Below are 20,164 nucleotides of genomic sequence, written 5' to 3'. Positions count from 1 at the left end.
GTAACATATGGAGGACGCGAAGACCTTCTGATGCAGAGACGAATAAAGAGAACAGAGAAGGATGCAAATTACAGCAGAGATCAACAAGGACATTAAAAAAAAAAACTCATTTCAAAAAGGTTTTCCCCTGTAAATAATTGGTGCAATTATTTAGTTGCATAATGGTGAAATATTTACTCGTCATCGATGCCAGGACAAATATTTTAGCAGAGGGGCAGAGGACAAAAGGGGAGGGGATACGGAGGGAGGAAAAATGTGGAGGAATGTTCCGTATTACAGAAGAAGTTCAGTGTGCGTGGGCAGCAGACTGAGGTGAGGCTGTTTCTCTACCTTCTGCTCGCATACAGTTTGGTTTCACAAGACAAATCTTAGGATTTCTCTCTAATCTTTGTTTTTTTTTTCGTGTGAATTATTGGACCATTTGACCTCCTCAGGACTTGAACAGTCATCTAAATGAAACCATGTGAGAGGTTTTATAGAGTAAATCTCTTTTTGATGGAGCTGGTAATAACTCATAGACATCTGAAACGTGACAAGAGGCCCCGACTGGACCTCAAAACAGGGTAGTGAGCTACTGCTTCAGTCTTTGGCCATTTGTTGTATTTTTATAAACTTTTTTTTTTTTTTTAATTTACAGCAACATCATGTAAGATTTTGACCTTAAAATAACAGCATCAAATCATGGTGATGGTTCAGTGTCTTATAAGAGTGGAGGCGCCAAAGTGCACAAAATGCCAATTTCTAAATAATGTTGCTTTAAAAAAAAACAAGTAATCATAGCTAACAAAAAATGTAGTGGAGTATTACTCTTGGAAATAAAAACCATCACTGGTCATTATGTAGTTTATACAGTCATATTAGTAACCTTGAAATCAGAAGGAAATTAAATGTATAAAAACAAAAAGTTGGATCATTCCATGTTCATCATTTTCAGTTTTCAGTGTTTTAAAAAGTACCCGAAAGTCATACTTGAGTAAGGTAATGATATTGTGTTCAAATATTAAAGTATTAAGTATTAAATGTAACAGGGACATATATTAAGTATGTTTTAAACTGTGCTACTCTGCTTCCGATACCTAAAGTAAAGTAAATATTACAATATTTACCTCTGAAATGTAGTGGAGATGATGTATAAACTAGCAGAAATGGAAATACTCCAAAGTACAAGTAACTCAAAATTGTACCTGAATACATTGACTAGGTTACATTCCATCACTGATCACGTTTCCTCATTCAGGTCTGTGACGACGTCGATGAGTGCAAAGGACCCAACAACGGCGGCTGCACTGAAAACTCACAGTGTCACAACTCTGTGGTGAGAGCGTCATCTGAACACTTGGGCTCGTGTGGGGCAGAATTGTCTTTTTTTTGTGTGGATTTTCGAGCGCCGTCCAAAGAAAACCAGATGTCCTTTTCTCTCCTGCGCAGGGCTCGTATCACTGCGGCAGCTGTAAGTCGGGCTTCACAGGAGATCAGGTGAAGGGCTGCAAGCCGGAGCTCAGCTGTGGCAACAGCCTGACCAACCCCTGTGACATCAACGCCCAGTGCATCCCAGAGAGGGATGGGACCATCACTTGTCAGGTAGGATTTCACACGTCTGTCACTCACAGCTTCACACACGGGCTGTCTGAGTCTCTGAAGGGTTTCATTTGTCTTGTCAGTGTGGAATCGGCTGGGCGGGTAACGGATACCTGTGTGGGAAGGACACCGACATCGACGGATACCCAGATGAGAAACTTAAATGCAAAGATCCAAACTGCAAAAAGGTGAGCAGAGGAAAGACGCAGCGGCGCTGTGATCCGCAGGACGGATCCTTCATTCTCTTACTGTAACATCTCTTCACAGGACAACTGCGTCTACGTTCCCAACTCTGGACAAGAGGACGCCGACAGGGACGGTTACGGAGACACCTGCGATGATGACGCAGATGGTGACGGTATTCCAAATGAGCAGGTTGGTGGGAATGTTTAAACGGAAGCATGCAATATGTTGGTTATGTTTCAGGGTTTAAAAGGTCTCTAAATGTGCATCCTAATTTCCTTAGCTTAGCTAATATCTTAATTGATAACAAAATCAGCCTGTGCTTCACTAATTAATATGTTTTTTGTTTTGGTTTACATAATCTGTAGAAAATCAGTAAGTAGAGAGATTTTTTAAAAAGTAAGAATGAAAGAAACAGGATGTAATGTCTTCATTTGCGAGCTTTAGATGGGCTGGTATGCAGATTTCCAGCTCAACCAGCTCCTCGCCACAGCTTCATATTTACATTGCAGAGACGAGCACTATCAATTCAACATATAACTCTTCGAAAACAGTTCAATTATCATCAGAGCTTTTCAACTAACCCCACCCAGTGTTTTGTCTCCTGTGGTAGTCAGCAGCGTGGCTAATGCTAGCAGCCTGACTACTGCCCAAAGCAAACAACAGGAAGAATCCCAGATGTCAGTGCGCCCTGCGTCCTCTTCCACAGTTATTCCAGCTGTTCCACTGTTACCTGAGGATAGCAACCGCGTAAAACAATGTCTCCTTCCTGTTTTGGTTGAGCAATTGCTGACGCCTTGTTCCATTTTTCCGAGTAAAATCGAGGTTTATCTGGAAAACGCACTGCTGCTAAGCTGAAAACAGTTTTTCTCGACTTTTTAGGGATCCATGGTTTTCACAGGACTGTTACGCTTCAACCACATGATGATCTTATAGTATACGATGCATCGCTGTAGATGAAACAGTCCAACAGAACATAAAGTAGTTAAATTAGCTCAACCTCTAACAACTACAGCTGTAAAATGAAACAATGCAGTGGTAATATTAATCCAAAAACGTCACATTTAACGGCGAAACACGGTCAGGGAGCATTTTACTGCACGGTGAGTACTTTGACACTTGAATCACACTTGCTTGATAACACTTATAAATAAAGGATCTGAGCACCACATGTAAACACAAGCTTTGATACCGACAGGCTGTGAATGAGACCTTTGTGCTCTCCGTCCCTCGCAGGACAACTGCTGGTTGAAGCCCAACGTGGACCAGAGGAACAGCGATAAGGACAGCCACGGCGACGCCTGCGACAACTGCCGCGCGGTGGAGAACCCCGACCAGAGGGACACCGACGGCGACGGCAAAGGGGACGCCTGCGATGACGACATGGATGGCGATGGTACGGAGAGAAATTACATCAGCAGCACTGACGCTCGGGCTTATATAACCGGCACCACTGAAGGCACTCACTGTTATGACTTATTACTCTGTTCTCTGCCTCACATCTCCACCCTGCTCTTACATTAAATTATTCAGGAATTGCAGACGTGCGGGCGGATTTCTACAGCGCGCCTCTCTCCAAATCATGTTTCGGGACATATATATATGTATTCCTGTAATGTAGTATGGATGCTGTTATGAGCCAGGTGAGCATCAGAAACCCGGCGTTGCAGAAAATAAATAAATAAATCAGAGTGAGGGCCGGCAGCGGCCTGACCCCAGAGCGAAACACAAGCTTTGATCATTCACGAGTGTGATTACACCTCAGAAAGCCCCACAGGAGAGAAGATAGTCTCTGCTTATCGCTGCTGCTTGACCTTTATGTGTTTGTGGTGCTGCTGCCTCCCTGCGAGGAATGAAAAATAGCATCTGACCGCAGACTGCTGTTCGCCCGCATAGGAAATGCAACAGTGCGGCCTAGTGGTGGGATTACAAACGGCAACACCGGAGGACCACTCAGGTGACACAACAGCAGTTTGGGGCGCAATGTCTCAATTTCTCTGAGTATCCGCTGGTCAAACAAACTCACTGATGGTCTCGTGAATTTAAATTTCCAGTATGAATATCTCAGCTCTGGAGGTATCGGTCGTAGAGACGTCTGCCGTCTCTCAAAAATAATAGAGCCAAACAACAAGAGAAAGTAAGAAATTCTAACAGTGATGTGTCTTCATGAGCTGGTTACTCAAGATAATCCACAGATATCGAGGTGAGCGGTTTTAAAGGAGGAGGTATTTTCTCGTCTCAACCGAACTACACAGAGAGAACGAGAGGCTCGCTAACTATGCTGACTCACGTCCATGAAGAGATGCAGATGGATAAACGGCACTACAGCACAGAGGGAAATATCTATATTTTTTATTTTTGGCTGAACTGTCCCTTAGTAATCATCCCATTATTGTGTCCATGTAGTTAAATTATTAGTTATAATATTAAGGGCAGTAACATGGTAACAATGATTATTTTCATTCATCACAGAAAATGATATGAAATATTGAAAAATGACCTTTACAGTCCCGTTAAGTCAAAGGTGACATCTTCAAATAGCTTTACCTGACGAGCAGCCCAGAACTACGGTGGCCCGGAGTGTCAAAACACGACAACAACATCATAGTTCAACCTGCCGCCTGTGAATATATCACACATGAAGATAGTTATCAATAATCACTAATGTTCAGAATGCATCTCCTCCCTCCTCTGTTGTTACTGCAGGCCTGAAGAACTTTTTGGACAACTGTCAGCGTGTCCAGAACAGAGACCAGCTGGACCGGGACGGAGACGGCGTGGGCGACGCCTGCGACAGCTGCCCCGACATCCCCAACCCAAACCAGGTCAGTCACAGAGACGGACGGACGGACGGACGGACGGACGGATGACGGTGGTTGAAAGTAGCTCAGTACATCTACCCAAGAACTGTGTGTGGCTAGTTTTTGAGCCTGCTGTGTTTGAAGAGCTCTCTTAGCTTTTAGTGGAATAAATTAACAAAATAAACTCTCAAAATGTAGGAAAAAAACAAAAACGAAATGCTCTTACGTCTATTAGCAAACACAGAAATGCAACCGTTCACCATCTTAATTACAGTTTCTCTCTTTTACCAATCTAAGACGAGCTGAATTGCCTCATCAACCAATTGTAAAACGCTTCATTTAAACTCGACTCCAACTAAATAAAACTGGCTCCACAGCGAATGGTAGTCCTCTGTGACTCTGGTGATTCGCTGCCTCCTGTGTTTTTGGAGCTGCCCATGGAAATCTGGCCATTTTTTACAAATGGCACCTTTAAAAAAATCGTTTAACACTCAAAGAGGTTGAAGTGTCTACAGTGGCATTTTACCAAAAAAAGCAAAAGTCAGAGAGAAATCAGGCAAATAAATACAAATCTGCTTTGTTCCAGTGAATGCATCACGGCTCCTCATATTCATCTTGCGAGTTAAAATAAGCTCGACCAGCTTACAAGTTAAAATTTGACTCTTAATGCTCGACTTTTACCTGTGACGGAACATTTTCACATCGTTGTATTGGCTCTTGTTATTGAAGTAAAAGGTTTGACTACTTTATGTATGAGAATCTAATCTAATCGAACTCTCTGCTCTTGTTTCAGTCTGACATCGACAACGACCTGGTCGGAGACTCCTGCGACACAAACCAGGACAGGTGATAACATTTTCAGTCTCTACGTTGTGTCCTTGTACATACGCAAACTGTTTTGCCCTCTGCTACTCCTGCCGGTACTACAGCTTCTTTATTTACGTCATGTGATTGTGTCTCTTCCCCTGTAGTGATGGCGACGGTCACCAGGATACCAAGGATAATTGCCCGCTCGTGATCAACAGCTCCCAGCTGGACACCGACAAAGACGGGCTCGGTGACGAGTGCGACGACGATGACGACAACGACGGGATCCCTGACACCCTGCCGCCGGGACCAGACAACTGCCGGCTGGTGCCTAACCCCGACCAGATTGACGACAACAGTGAGCGCTCACCTCGAACACATCACGCTTTGATATGCCACAGAATCAAAACAGCAATGTTTACATCTTATTGTTGATATCTTCGGCTGAAAAAGGGCTTAGCGCTCGAAGAGAAACGTTCATATTGTCCCTGAACTGCTCCTGACTAACTCTTACATGCTTTTTTTTTTTGGGCCCTCGAATTTCACACCCACGCACATCAAGCAAAAACAACCTTGGGCAGATTAAGTGGCAATTTTGTCGGGTGAAAGCGCCCGCGCCTGTTTTTGTGACTCATTGTGACAGTACTTGTGTAAAATCTGGCTCTGAAGTCAATGGGAGCGAAGCGTCAATATAAATCAAGAGGGGTGAGGCGGGTTTTTTTGTTGGCAGTCAGAGAGTTCGGTGACTAAAGCGGAGAGAGACCTTCAGGGTGTCCCTCCCAACAACATCTTTATTTTGAAACTGTGATGTGGAAATTTACATTTAGGGCATTTAGCAGACACTTTTGTCCAAAGTGACAGAGTAATTCATACATTCATACACTGATGGCGGTGGCGGCCATGCAAGATGCCAACCACCACATCAGGAGCAGTTTGGGGTTCAGTATCTTGCCCAAGGACACCAACACTCAACATGCAGACCAGGGGAATCGTACCAGCGAACTTCCGCTAACAACACGCTGGCTCCACCCTGAGCAACACCCGCCCCGAAAATTGCGATTTGGACCTTATAAAACTGTTCCACATAGAATAATAACCACAAAAGTTTAAAGGTGCACTGCATAGTTTTGTGGAAGAAATCGTTACCAGAAGAGAAAGATCTTCATCGGCTGTTGTTTTTATGCCAAAAAAACACATGACTGAATAAACAAGATGACCTTAAAGGACAACACGATCTCATACTGTTTTACTTTGTTTATATGTGGCGGACCCTGCCACCTCTCTAGCTTCAAACAGTCTTCTGGGGACCTTATTTTCCTCCGAGAACAGCTTGTTCGTTCAGTTACGGAAAAGAGAGAGTTTGTATTATTGTCTCATGGATATCGTAAATAGTCAAATTCAGAGTCTGTTTTTCTCCACGGTGCCCCTTTAAAACTTGAATCACTGACGCATCTACATCGAGCATCAAAAGCACAGAATGAAGCTTTTATGCCGAGGAACCACAGAGTGTGTGACATTTCCAATGTCATAGCTGTCGTATGTCCACAGTCTTAATAGTGTATTATGATTCCAATATGGAAAGAGAAAAAAAAAAACGAATTTATTTCCAGCCATTCAATAACCTGTATCATCAAACAGATTCAGAGCTACACACGACAAATTGCAAGAACACCATCAAATGTACGAGAGAGGAAGCCACAGCGCAGCACTGAAGATGCACTGTAGCAATTTCAGCCGGGGTACAGATAAGAGCGGGCTTCAATACAATCCGTCAAAATTACATCAAAAAATGCGACACACGTTCTTGTTACTTTGCTAAAAAGACGTGAATAGCCCCTTTCAGAGAGGACAGTTTTTTATTGCTCTTCGGCAGCATATTTGATGGTGTTTTACATTCAGGCCTTGCAGCTCCGCAGCTTCTTAAAAGGGGACATCGATTTTCTTTCGGGAGGCAGGTCTTTGACATTTTTTCGTTGGAACCCTTCTCATTGTGGCGAGGCAGGAAACACACTGTTTTTAAAACACGGAGTGTAAGGAGCGTGTCCTTTTGCACAACAAGAATCGCCCAGTGTCTGTCATCAAAAAAGTAGTTCAACAAGTGTCTACGCATGAACCTTGGCCACAAAACAATATTCTTTTTACTTTAAATCAAGACGAGGCTAAAGCCGTCTTCTGTTGTCCCTCAGATGATGGAGTCGGAGACGTGTGTGAGTCTGACTTCGACCAGGACAAGGTCATCGACAGGATTGACAACTGTCCCGAGAATGCCGAGGTTACCTTGACTGACTTCAGGGCCTATCAGACGGTGGTGCTGGACCCCGAGGGCGATGCTCAGATCGACCCCAACTGGGTTGTTTTGAACCAGGTGAGATTACGGAGAGCTGAAACTTGCAGAGTGGTCAGAATGTCGAGGCATCGCTTCAGCAGCCGGTCTGCTTCCGTGTACAATGTGCGTCTTACATCCAGCAGCTGTTTGAGCACACAATTTACAAAAAACTAATGAAAGACGACGACATCTTATTGATGGTAAAAATGCCAAATTTAACTAATACAGTAAACAATAACTGATACAGGCTACTTCTTCCTCAGACTCCCTTAAAAAAATGCTCAATTTTGAGAGTTGTTGCATTTGGACAAACTATATAAACGTTGTGAAAAGCTGTCTACAACATATTCTTAACTCTGTGGACCTTCTTGGGCATCTTCTTGTGATCGGGTCACTTAGGACGGATGTTGATACAATGTCGAGAGCCTCATAGTGTCATTTTTAGCCCATAGTATACACAGTTCTGGACATCTAAAGAGGCAGATATTAGAATTGGTAGAGACCAAAAACTGAGCTAAAAAAAATTTGACGATTCCTAAACAAGGGTAATGTTGTTTCTTACCCGCCAGACCCACCTGTCAATAAGCAACTGTTTGCTAACAAGTGTACAATATCAAGGTAGAAGGAAGGTGATATGTCATCGTCAGTGTTCAAAACTTGTTTCCGCTGCCCCCAAGTGGCCAAAACAATCTGTTATTGCAGATTAAATCCTCTGAAAACAAAATGTAATATAACATCAAATGCGGTTAGTTATAATATTAAGTAAAATCGATCGAAATGAGCGTTCAATTTCAACAACCTAATTCAATCGCAGCATCGGCGATGTTTCAGAGATCCTTCATTGATGAGAAGAGGGTTCACTCCTAGATGAAAAACTGAACTTTGTAACAAATGAAAGGTGGTTTTTCTTGTTGAACTCTGAAGTCTTTATATTTGGTGAATACTATTTGAAATGTTCTAACCATTAACCTTTAAATAGCGCCAGGACAAAGCCAGAGTGCTGTTGTAAAATACCTCATACCATCATTTTAAAGGAGAATGTGAAAATGTAAAGTGACCTAAAACTAGAAAGTCAAATCGAATCGTGACCCCATTTAGAATAAGCCGTGAGAGTAAAAGGCCATCAGAGTGCAGAGTCCCTCATCAGCGTCTGTCTCTTGTTCAAACAGGGAATGGAAATTGTGCAGACCATGAACAGTGACCCCGGACTTGCTGTTGGTAAGACGTGTCTATCAGTCACTAAAACACACGATGTCCTTGAAAAACAGTCTAAATATAAATAATACTCATCACGTTCTTTTGCCAGGTTACACTGCTTTCAGCGGGGTGGACTTTGAGGGCACATTCCACGTGAACACAGTGACAGACGACGACTACGCCGGCTTCATCTTCGGCTACCAGGACTCGTCGTCCTTCTACGTGGTGATGTGGAAGCAGACCGAGCAGACCTACTGGCAGGCGACACCCTTCAGAGCCGTGGCCGAGCCGGGCATCCAGCTTAAGGTGAAAGTCATGTCACAAATCCCCACGAGCAGATTCTCTCCGCTATTTTTATCCCGCAACATATTTTTTGCATTTCCGCCGTTGTCTTGTCTGTCTGCTCGCACTTCCTCCTCCTCCTCCTCACTTCTCTTCGTCTCCCCCATCTGATGTTTGTCAGGCTGTGAAGTCTCAATCGGGCCCCGGGGAGCATTTGAGAAACTCGCTGTGGCACACGGGAGACACCAACGACCAGGTTCGTCTGCTGTGGAAAGACCCTAGAAATGTGGGCTGGAAGGACAAGGTGTCCTACCGCTGGTACCTGCAGCATCGCCCACAGGTCGGATACATCAGGTACGACAGAAAACAAAGCAGTTGTGGAACGGAATGGTTTGACATTTTGGGAAATACTATCATTTGCTTTCTTGCTGGGAATATGATGCGCCTATTGATACCGCTCTCTGATCCGTCTATTATATAAGTGAGGCAACTGGTTAGCATAGCTTAGCTTAAAGACTGGAAGCAAGGGGAAGCATCTAGCACCTACCAGTAACTTTAGAGCTCAAATTTACACGTTTTATTTTCTTAGTTTCTTAGTTAAAATCATCAGTTTAAAGGGGGTTATGAGCAGGACTATCGCTCCACTAGCTTCCTGGAATCTGGAAAGTTATCTATCCCTGAATTTCGTGGGAAGGTTGCTGTTTGAAACAATTATGGCCGATACCTTTAATGCTGGTTGGAACTAGCATAAGTAACACAGTATCATAATAACTGACTCACCGGTGGTACTTTCAGGGATTTAGAACAAAACATTTACAAAAAAAACAACAATGATGTTAGGAACACACAACATGATTAAAAGAAGTTAAAAATCCCTTCTTTTGTTCGTTTAGGGCCCGGTTTTATGAAGGAACAGAGCTGGTGGCAGACTCCGGCGTGACTATCGACACAACCATGAGAGGAGGACGACTCGGTGTTTTCTGTTTCTCTCAAGAAAACATCATCTGGTCCAATCTGAAGTACCGCTGCAACGGTAAGCAGACGCTCAATCAGAAGAATCCAAACATATCATTATTTGTTATATTTTGAACTTGTCCTCCCGCTGCTCTCGAAGCACTTTGTTTCCGATACACGTCTTCGTAATTTGTGTCTGAAAAGTGGGACGGCGTTTATACTTTTACATTTTCACCCCGTTGTTGCGTAAACATTGACTGCAGCCGGGAATAGAAAATAGTTCGGCCTCGCTTGATTGTAGATTCTGAACGCGTCTCATGGTACGCCTCCCCCTCCACAGACACAATCCCGGAGGACTTCCAGGAGTTCAGCACTCAGCACGGCGTCGACTCGCTCTAAAGTCGAGGCGAAAATATGACGCCGCATCTCCAAAGAGTGCTCCTGTGTGTGGGTGTGTGTGTATGTGTGTGTGTGTGTGCGCGTGAGTGTTTGTGTGCGTGCGTGGCTGTGTGTTTGTGCATCAGTCCGTCTGTGTATTTATGTGTACAGTTTCTGTGCATATATGACCACATAAGTTTGTACTGTATGTGCATATCATCATGTGTCTCCTTCCCTGTTTAATCATCTCTTACAGACTCTAAAGATTGTAAGTTAAAATGTTTTGTTTTTGTACTGAACACGATGCAACATGACAAACGTAAGAATTTGTAATGGATATCCTAATATTCAGTATCTCAGTACCACCATTGCATATATTTCAAAATAAAAGTAACACCGTCATTATAGAAACTCTATTTTGCTTCCACACAGTAGATTATAAACTGGTTGCATTGTCGTGAATGTGAACGGACCAAGTTTACCGACTGTGCCTTGTGTCACTAACTGTAGATGATTAACGTAAAGCTCAGCGTAACCTTGTTTTTTTCCCTAAAGATCATTTCATATCTATGTAGTCATGAACCTGGTGAAAATAAAGGGCTTTAAAATGTGTTTAAATTCGCGTTGATGTTGATTTAAAAGCCACCTATTATGGTTCTTTGTTTCCTTTCCTTCAGTGTTTCATACAAGTTGCATGCAAGAGATCTTCAGACTTTAAAAAGGTCAAAGTTTGCACAAACAGAAGCTCCTCTCTCCTGCAGAAATCACTGCTCCTTAAACGCCTCGTCAGCAGTCCCGCCTTTAAACCGGGACTGTGTGACATCACACTATGTCACGGAGTCACACATTTGCATACTTTATGCAAATGTTATTTATCTATTTGGCTGGTAAGAATTGATTTAGCACAGCTGTTGTTGTTAGCAGTGCTGGCTCAGGCATGTGTGCCCTGACCAATCAGAGCAGACTGGGTCATCAGAAGGGAGTTCTTAAAGAGACAGGAGCTAAAGCAGAGCGTTGCAGCAGCACAGCGTTAAAGCATGTAGACATATTCTAGTAATATCCCAAAATAAGATACTGAACCTCTACATTGTTGTGGAATTTCAGCTCACTTGACTGAGATAGTTTATAGAACATGGCCATGGAGGAGCAACATAACATCACGTCTGTCTGCACAGACTGCTGCTATGGTAATCCTCCCGAGTCTTCCCCAATGTCCAAATTATATTTTATAGCTTCAGGAGGCCCTGCTGCCATACATGGTTATCTGTAGCAAGGGTGTGATGCAGAGTCTCTCCCCCCTAGCCAGAGGACTAAGAGGTAAAATAGGTCAGAGACACTTAGTCTGTAAACATAGATAGATCGAAGGCCTTCTTATGAGGTTTACACAAACAGTTAGCTAAGCCTTGGCTTTGTTCGTCAGACATCTCTTCTGTGGACATATCCACAGTAGATTTGAATATCTAGGTTGCAGAGACTATGACAAGATTCCTCATAGAGCAATCATCACTATCCCCATCCAGACTCTAACATCTGAGACAAAATGACCAGGGAGAATCATAAAATTCCCCCACAAACATGAGCATAATACTGGACCTTTGAAAGGTGACATTATCAGAATTAATTTGATTTTTTCTTCTAAATTATGTGCATGTTTTTAAAGGACAATAAATCATATAGTCATGTACATGCATGATACCTGAATGCATGGACATGACCACGTAAAACAATCCCTCAATGTGCTCCTGAATCAGGCACACTCTCACTTCCCTCAGAGGCGGACACCGTACGAAACAAAGGCCACTGTTTGGCTACAGCAGGAAATACTTTCCTAATAAGAACATTCTTCCCCCTGATTAGCTGCTGAGATGAATAGAAAGACTTTGGTCTCCCTGCTCCTGGCAGGAGTCCTGCAGAAAAGAGACAATAAGGAGTGTTATTATCGACAAAAGGGGGCTGCATAATATCATGCAGAGTCCTTCATATCTGTCCTCTTTTTAAAGAAGGCATGCAGGCCTTCATTAACTCAGCTGGGAGATAAGAGAGCTGCTGTGATTAATCTTCAACTCAAAGAGGTAAGAACAAAAAAAGCCGCCTTTGATTGTTGTTGTATAAAAATGATTTACTTGTAAATGTACAGACGGACACAGTGTGGCTCCACTTTTATTTTCACCAAAAGTGCTGTTATAGTCAGAATCAGAAATAAAACAATGTGGCTGTTTTTAACAACAGACAACACATTTCTTTGACCACTCTGTGTCACTTGACTGTATTGTATGCTGGGAATATTTATAAATTCATATATCAAACTCACCACGAATCAGAAATAAGTAAATCAGTCATAAAGTAGCAGCGTCTCATTACAGCTTCAATAGATGTTAATGCTTTAAGTGTTAACTAAAAGGTAATGAGGCCGCTGTAAGTCTTTATAAGATGCTTATAAACATTGATAAGATTATGTTCTATGTGCAAAAATGGTGAGTGACCATTAAACATGAAGTATTGCTACTTGACCTTATAAGTCATCGTAAAATGCTCTATAATATTGTTGATTATTGTTTTGAAGAATTCAGAATATTTATGATTGCCTACCTGTGTAGGTTGTATTTTCTTATGCAATATGGACATAATGAACATTATAAATATTCATAACTGCTTATAACTAGGATTATATGGCACTTAAGGCACATTAAAATGTTGCACAAATATGTGCATAATGTGTTATAATGCATCATAGACATTAGGGTGGTAATGAGTTATGATTATTATTATTATTATTATTATTATAAAGCATTATGATGAATATCAATGAGTGCTTATAACTATGATTATACAGCACTTTAGATGCATTATAAGTGTGCTGTGTTATAAAGACTTCTCTTTTTATCTGTTGACCAACTGATTGACTTGTTGACTGATTGTGTCAAGGCCTTCAGTCCTCTCTGATTAATGGTGATGAGCGACTGTACGAAGGATTACGCTTAATGAAAATATAAATACAAGTATTTCGACGAATGCACCCAAACAAAACGCATGTGGATTCAAACTTGTTTCAAATTCAAATAAACAACCTTTTGTTTTAATAAAAGAGACAACTTAGATTTTCTTTCTGTTAAATTCGATCCTGTTTTGGCTCTTCAAGCGGTTGAAAAGAATCCCTGTCATCACGTACAGATGTGCATGTGTCTTTTGTCCTGAGCGACGCGCAGTGATTGCGTCCTGCTCAACTTAAATGTGACGCCTTCGTATCCCTTTAATCAAGAACAACAAAAGTGGCTCCCACAGATTGTACGTGAAGAGTGATGTTGTCACTGAATTTGGCTGAACTTTTAGAGGGAAAAAAAACCTGATTTACATGAAAGCAAACAATTACACACGAGGTACTGCCGCCACTCAACAAGCTATTTTCATCCCAGCGCGGACAAATCAGCGCCGACCCCTGCACCTGGTGTTCAAGAGTAAAGAGTGTGACCGCAGTTTGACAGCGACAGCAGCAATCTGCAGCACTGTGAGGAAAAACAGCAGCTCCCCGGGGCCTCATGAACCGCTCCAACAAAGGGGAAAGTAATAAATAACAAAAGGAAAACAGTATGAGGGTTTGAAGCTAACGGCCGCGGTCTGCACCACCTCTGGACGCCTTCACGGGGCTCAGTGGTAGTTTATAAGAGGCGTTATTGATTGTTTTATATTCGATTACACGTTCACTTACAAAAGTTTGTGCGGCGTTGTGTTCAGCAGCTTCCCGTACTCGTCGTTGCTTGAGAAGTATTGTGGAGCAGAAAGAAAGGAGGCAGCCCACAGAGCTGCGAGATCAAGAGGTTCGCCGCTCGCCGGGCAGCGTAAACACACGCCGGCTTTCATGCGGAGCGCTGTGACTGAGGGTGTTTGGCGGTAACAGTGGGTAGGAAACTCTTCGGGAAATCTGCTTTGATCACTTCTTCAAAAAGATACAAAAATAAGAAAAAAAAAAAGGAAAAGAAAGCGATATGGCAAACTGGCAGCGAGGTTTTCGATTTTTAACTCACACCTCTCTGCTGGAATTGTTTACACCTCGGGGGAACAAAGGGACCCACGCTGATTCAGATTGTGCGGGGAGGATGACAATCTCTGACAATACCACGGTCTAAATTGGTGTAACAGAAAACACTAATGAACACAACATTTGAATAATTTCATACAGACGGCGGGGCGCTTTGTTGGGCATCAAACAAAAAGCTACAGAAGTAGAGCGAGACTCTCAGGAGCCTACAAAGTCGTGCTAGCGGCTCCGTGAGGCTGCGGTTCGGCCTTGAGCTAAATGTTAACATCAAGCTAACAGGCACACGATGACAATGCACGCGGGTGCAATATTTATCATAGTCACATTGTAGCTTAGCATGTGAGCATGCTAACATATGCATATTGGCGCTAAGCATGAAGTGCAGCAGGGACTGATGGGATTATCATTAGTTTGCAGGTGTTTGGTCAGAAACCAAAGTTGGGAGGGGGGGAGAATCGTATTTACCTGATGTTTGTGTTCGATTAAAAGATATGTACGGTGGCCCTGAAGTCCAAGCCACAACAGCAAATAGAGAAACACGTAGCCAAATTAGGAATCCAATTAACCAGAGAGAAAACAAAACAGCGAATCTCAAAGCACATTGATAAAAAAAAGGACACAGCAACAAATTGGAAATACAATTACCAAACGAGATAACACGACTCACAAAACGTTGATTTTCTATTTGTTGTTGTGTGATTTGCCCTTGTGTTTTCTTTTTGCAAGGACAAATCGGAACTCAAATTAACAAGAGAGTCGCAACATGAAATGGGACAGCACAGCAGCAAAAAGGAAAAACACAATGTGGGAATAAAACACAACAAACCAAATGTTTTCGTATTTGTCGTCAAGGTGAAACAGGAAAGGTCGACTCAAATGCATGAGACGCCGGCAGACAAGTCACTGAAAGAAAGGCAAATCCCTGAAATCCCCAAATAGAAGAAACAAAAAGCAGGACAGCAAAACTCCAGAAAACTAAGAACAAGAGCAAAAACTCACAAGGTACAAACAAAAGGCAAAGCACAAACCAGGAAAACACGAGGAGTCAAAAGCCAGAAAAAGAAAAAACTCGGTAACGATGGGACAAAAGACTGGACTTAGATCCAAACTAAACTAACGAGGGGATGAAGACACAAAACCCAGAAAACACATATAAAACACACATCCGATGAAATTAAAATGACAGGTGACAAAAATGACAATTGTGACAAACTGTACTTACAGGAGGTATGGACGATAGCAACCAGCCCTCACACCTGGAAGCTCCAGCTCGCTCCTGTCTCTTCAGAGCTGTCGGGTTTCTCACGGGGGACATGCATGTCTTCAGAGAATGGATGAAACGTAGGTGATAACCTTGATTAGAATAAATGATGATTTCATATTGGTTGTTTTTTTTACCCTGGGCTCTATATTTACATGGTTTCTAGGTGTAAATGTTTCCTCTAAATTTTGTAATCTGTCCAGTAGATTGCCTCAACTGTCAGCCCCGACACAGCTGCAGCATAATCCTTCGGGGCATCTTGTCAAAGCTATGTCCACTTAAAAAACAGGTTCTGCTAGGCTGACAGGCTGAGTTTGTTATTCTAAGTGTCTGACAACATTACTGAAACGATTCCTAAGGAGGCAGACGAAGATCCTTTTTGTATCCAGAAACAAAAGTCTCGCTCTGAAATCTCATGAGAGGTGAGTTACTGCAGGACGGTGACGATGGACGGTGTCAGAGTTGGAGAGAGAAGTTTGGGGTTTAGTCATGGCTGAATATTTAACTTTGGACAATCTTGAGGAGGTAACAGCCCTATCGAACAATGTGTGAGATTTCGGACATCAACTTGGTTGCAGCTTTTAAGTCTTTATCTGTAGGAGTCGTATCCATTTGATGTAACTTTGATGGTCACAGTTGCCCCAAAGGATTACACTGCAGCCGTGCTGAGACGATCTACTAGACGATTCCAATTCACACACCAAAACATGCAAATATGAGGCCCAGGTTTAAGTATTTTTGTAACTGACAGCTTAAATGAAGTCCATCCGTCTCTGACAGGACGGGTCTTGGTAATCCAACTGCTGGACTGGATTTTCAGAGGAGTGGCCCAGGTCATGTTCGTCAATAACCCTCTCAGCGGGCTCCTCATCACGACCGGCCTCTTCCTGCAGGAGCCTTGGTGGGCTCTGAACAGCCTGCTGGGCACCGTCGTGTCCACCGTGTCTGCCATCTTACTGGGACAAAACAGGTCAGGTGGCATCTCCCCTTTCCTTTTGTGACTTCATCAAAGAATATTAAAAAAAAAAAAAAAACATTCTCCTCTCCTCCTCCTGCCATGTAGCCATTATCGCCGTCTCTTCCACTTTCAGTCCCTGGGGCAACAATTTCTGTAGCTTTTTCACACTGTGCTATTCTCACAGTGTGTTTTTCTCTTAATTGTGTTTCCCACTCATGTTGACAACATCTGTCACATTCACCTCAGGGAGGCCGTATCAGCCGGTTTATACGGCTACAACGGAACCTTGGTGGGGATGCTGATGGCTGTTTTCTCAACCAAAGGGAGCTGGTACTGGTGGCTGCTACTGCCAAATGTGTTCACGTGCATGTTGTGGTGAGTGCTCTCTCAAAATTCATCCGATTCATTTGACTGCACAAACTGCACACTACAGCCTGTAAACTGGGAAAGAGACAAAGATAAAAGCATTCATTGAAAACCGGGAAAAATTCAAACTCATCCAAGGTGACTGTAGCCTTCCACACGGCTGCGCGGATGTAATGCGCTAGCCTCCTATGGCAGCTAACGTTAGCATGAAGCACTCACCCGGACTGACTGTCATGCTGGGTGGGCAATCCCTTTCAGACCGGCGTAGTTTCGTGACGGCCTGTTTTGCTCGTGCTAATGTGATTGTAGCAATGCATAATTAAACAGTTGTTTTTTTAAAGTATTTATTAGTCTAAAAATCTTAGAGAGCATGCAAACGTAGCAAATTAGCGGCTAATACATCTCCTGGCTAGCCAGCGAGAGCTACAAGGCATTCTGTAGTCAGGCAATGTGCGTTCATGTGTTTTGGAGGGGTGGGATACTTTAAAGTTTTAGCTTTTGCTGGTTTGTTTAATATAACCAACCCCTAAATTTAGCTACAGTAACGCTTGGCTTCGGAAGTAATGCTGGATTATCTTACTATTATGTTAGTAAGATAGTTAGCTTCACATGCTAACGTTTGCAGCTTACATTGGGGAATGGGACAGCCTTCAATTCCGACACCCCTCCATTCCGAAACCCCCCACTCCGACACACCGCTGTTCCGACCCTCCCCCCAAAACACTGCTGTTCCGAAATTAAACACCGCTATCCGTGGTGCTGAAATCCCCACTTCCAGCCGCACTCGCACATTTCTGAAGTGGGTTAAGGTAAGGGTTAGTTCGGAGTGGGGGGGTTTCGGAACAGAGCGGTTTCCCCAATAGCCTTTTCGGAATAGCAGGGTCTTTGAAAAAAGAGGGAAACCCCGCCATTACGATTAATTGAAGTCTATGTTCGGAACAACGGGGTTTCGGAAAGGCGGGGTGTAACCATTGGGGAAGATAAACACATTGTTTCACTCAATTCAGCAGTTAAAAAGCTTCAACCCAAAGGTGAACATAAGCGATCTAGGCGGGGTCGGTGTGTACTATAGTTTGCCTTTTCCTCCTAATCAATAATCCATTTCCTGCTTCCTGTTTTTTTTGCAGCCCAGTGGTCTCCAGTGCTTTGTCCTCAGTTGCCAGCAAATGGGACCTCCCCATATTCACCCTGCCCTTTAATATTTGGTGTGTATTCATGTTGCAGCTACAGGAGTCGACCACCCCTTCTTTCCAAAGGTACAGTACATCCTGCCATACACAAACACGGTCGCACATGATGCAAATTAAATATGTAACCTTTTTTTCTCCAATTTCAGGTGGATTTCAGGTCAAATCTGCACTTTTGTAACGACTCCGTGGACAGCCTCGACATCTCTCAGGTCTTTGAAAGTCTCCGCACAATTGAAATCATTATAACCGCTGCCCTGCACATGTCTTTTCCTAGCTTATCATTATTTCAAATGCAAGTAAATTGAGGTGTTTTTTTTCCACCGGCAGCTCTTCCTGTCGGTGCCAGTTGGTGTTGGCCAGGTGTACGGCTGCGACAGTCCTTGGACAGGAGGTCTCATCCTTCTGGCCCTGCTGCTTTCCTCACCGACTATCTGTTATCATGCCATGTTGGGCTCTGCTGCTGGCATCCTGTCTGGTAAAAAAAAAAAAGACTCTTCATTTGCACAGAAATATTCATAATGTCTGCTGAGGATACATGGGAGAGAGAGAGAGAGAGAGCACCACTGAATCATGGTGAATGATCCTTGGCATGTTTTCTCAAATGATGCCGTACAGGTTGTGTTTGTTGACTCAAATCTGACATTTGTGCCGTTGGATAATGAATTTCACTGGGAATGTTTAACTCCTGTCTGGCCGTGTGATGCAGGACTCGCTCTGGCAGCTCCTCACGAAGACATTTACTCAGGGCTGTGGGGATATAACAGCGCCCTGTCCTGCGTCGCCATTGGAGGGGTCTTCTATGTCATAACATGGCAAACTCATCTGCTGGCTGTAATATGTGGTAAGATTGACAATCAGCGGGATTCACTGCGCTGAAAGTGTGTGATCAAGGTTGTTAAAAAAAAATACGTTTCCTTGCAGCATTTTTCTGTGCGTACACGACGGCGGCGGTCTCAAAGCTGATGTCCGCGGTAAGAAAACTTCCTTCCTGAGTCAAACTCGATAAAACGTCACGCGAACACCCAGATGTCTCTCATATCATGTGTCATGCACTCCCCCTTCCCTGCGCTGTCCCCTTTCAGCTTGCATTACCAGCCTGCACGTGGCCTTTCTGCCTGTCGACTCTCATCTTCCTCCTCATTTCCTCCGAGATCCCGGCCATCTGCAGACTGCCTCTTTCGGCGGTCTCCTACCCCGAGGAGAATCTGCGCTACCAGAGACAATTACGGGCCCTGGAGAAGGCTCAGCACGGTCAGCAGAGCGGAGGCCAAGAAGAGGCCCGGCTGAGGGAGAGCGCGGGGCCAAACGTCCAGTTGGTGGTTGAGAGGGATGGGCAGTGAGTCCGTGTGATTGTCCTGACATTTACCAACAGGACGGTTTAATTGTTGGAAGCACGGCGGTATGCAGCCCTGGCGTTTCGTCTCTCGCATAACAATATATCCCATATAAAATGGCTGGCATGGGAGTGAGTAATGCTCTTTTTCGAAATGGCAAATCATCTCTCATGCAGTAGAGCTCTCGCCCACAGCAGAGGGCAGCACTCGACAAGGAATGAGGGGAACCACTGTGGCTGCATCTAAATCTAATCACACTGAGAAAAAACACTGAGGAGGCGTACAATCATTCATACCAACTTTGCAATAAAATAATAAACACCCTGTGAAATGTCGTCTTTCTCGTGGCGTTATTGGATTCCCTCAAAGTCTCGCAATTTTAGCGGTCACTTTCGAGATGGTTTTAAAATGCAGCGGCCGGAGCGTTTCATCAGCGCCTGCAGCGAGCTGTAGGGGAGATTTCACAAAACTGCTCCCCCAGCAAAACACCCTCATCTCTGCCAGGCACAATCC

The 20,164-nt window shown here is 43.6% G+C and overlaps 2 protein-coding genes and 1 long non-coding RNA gene across 4 annotated transcripts in view; 2 read left to right on the top strand and 1 right to left on the bottom strand.

Moving 5' to 3' along the window:
- Positions 1-11,124, top strand: part of thbs4b (thrombospondin 4b) — a 19,883-nt gene extending 8,759 nt beyond the window's left edge. Inside the window, exons 9-22 of the mRNA XM_030435120.1 lie at positions 1,238-1,315; positions 1,429-1,581; positions 1,662-1,766; positions 1,846-1,953; positions 2,998-3,157; positions 4,468-4,586; positions 5,356-5,408; positions 5,534-5,727; positions 7,556-7,734; positions 8,865-8,913; positions 9,002-9,198; positions 9,356-9,528; positions 10,068-10,207; positions 10,469-11,124. Coding sequence (XP_030290980.1) covers positions 1,238-1,315; positions 1,429-1,581; positions 1,662-1,766; positions 1,846-1,953; positions 2,998-3,157; positions 4,468-4,586; positions 5,356-5,408; positions 5,534-5,727; positions 7,556-7,734; positions 8,865-8,913; positions 9,002-9,198; positions 9,356-9,528; positions 10,068-10,207; positions 10,469-10,527 — 1,767 coding nt within the window. The 3' untranslated portion in view covers positions 10,528-11,124. The remainder of the gene's footprint in view (positions 1-1,237; positions 1,316-1,428; positions 1,582-1,661; positions 1,767-1,845; positions 1,954-2,997; positions 3,158-4,467; positions 4,587-5,355; positions 5,409-5,533; positions 5,728-7,555; positions 7,735-8,864; positions 8,914-9,001; positions 9,199-9,355; positions 9,529-10,067; positions 10,208-10,468) is intronic.
- The window catches only part of LOC115592431 (uncharacterized), a 27,190-nt gene extending 10,516 nt beyond the window's left edge, over positions 1-16,674 (bottom strand). Inside the window, exons 1-3 of one of the 2 annotated variants that reach the window (XR_003986144.1) lie at positions 16,553-16,674; positions 15,765-15,863; positions 11,445-12,413 (exon numbers count right to left, since the gene is read on the bottom strand). This is a non-coding gene — a long non-coding RNA (uncharacterized LOC115592431). Of the gene's footprint in view, positions 1-11,444; positions 12,414-15,764; positions 15,864-16,552 lie in introns of those variants that run through there. The other variant, XR_003986145.1, reaches the window with a different exon arrangement.
- LOC115592428 (urea transporter 1-like) lies at positions 15,696-19,986 on the top strand. Its single transcript, XM_030435123.1, is given in 10 exon segments — positions 15,696-15,883; positions 16,584-16,773; positions 17,008-17,136; positions 18,255-18,325; positions 18,328-18,383; positions 18,464-18,526; positions 18,645-18,792; positions 19,024-19,158; positions 19,239-19,288; positions 19,400-19,986. Coding segments are annotated over 10 exon segments (1,212 nt in total). The 5' UTR covers positions 15,696-15,771; the 3' UTR covers positions 19,658-19,986.
- The last annotated feature ends 178 nt before the right edge of the window (positions 19,987-20,164 follow it).

This window comes from Sparus aurata, chromosome 12 (assembly GCF_900880675.1).
Source record: "Sparus aurata chromosome 12, fSpaAur1.1, whole genome shotgun sequence".
Lineage (NCBI taxonomy): Eukaryota > Metazoa > Chordata > Actinopteri > Spariformes > Sparidae > Sparus > Sparus aurata.
This window is presented reverse-complemented; position numbering and strand designations above follow the sequence as displayed.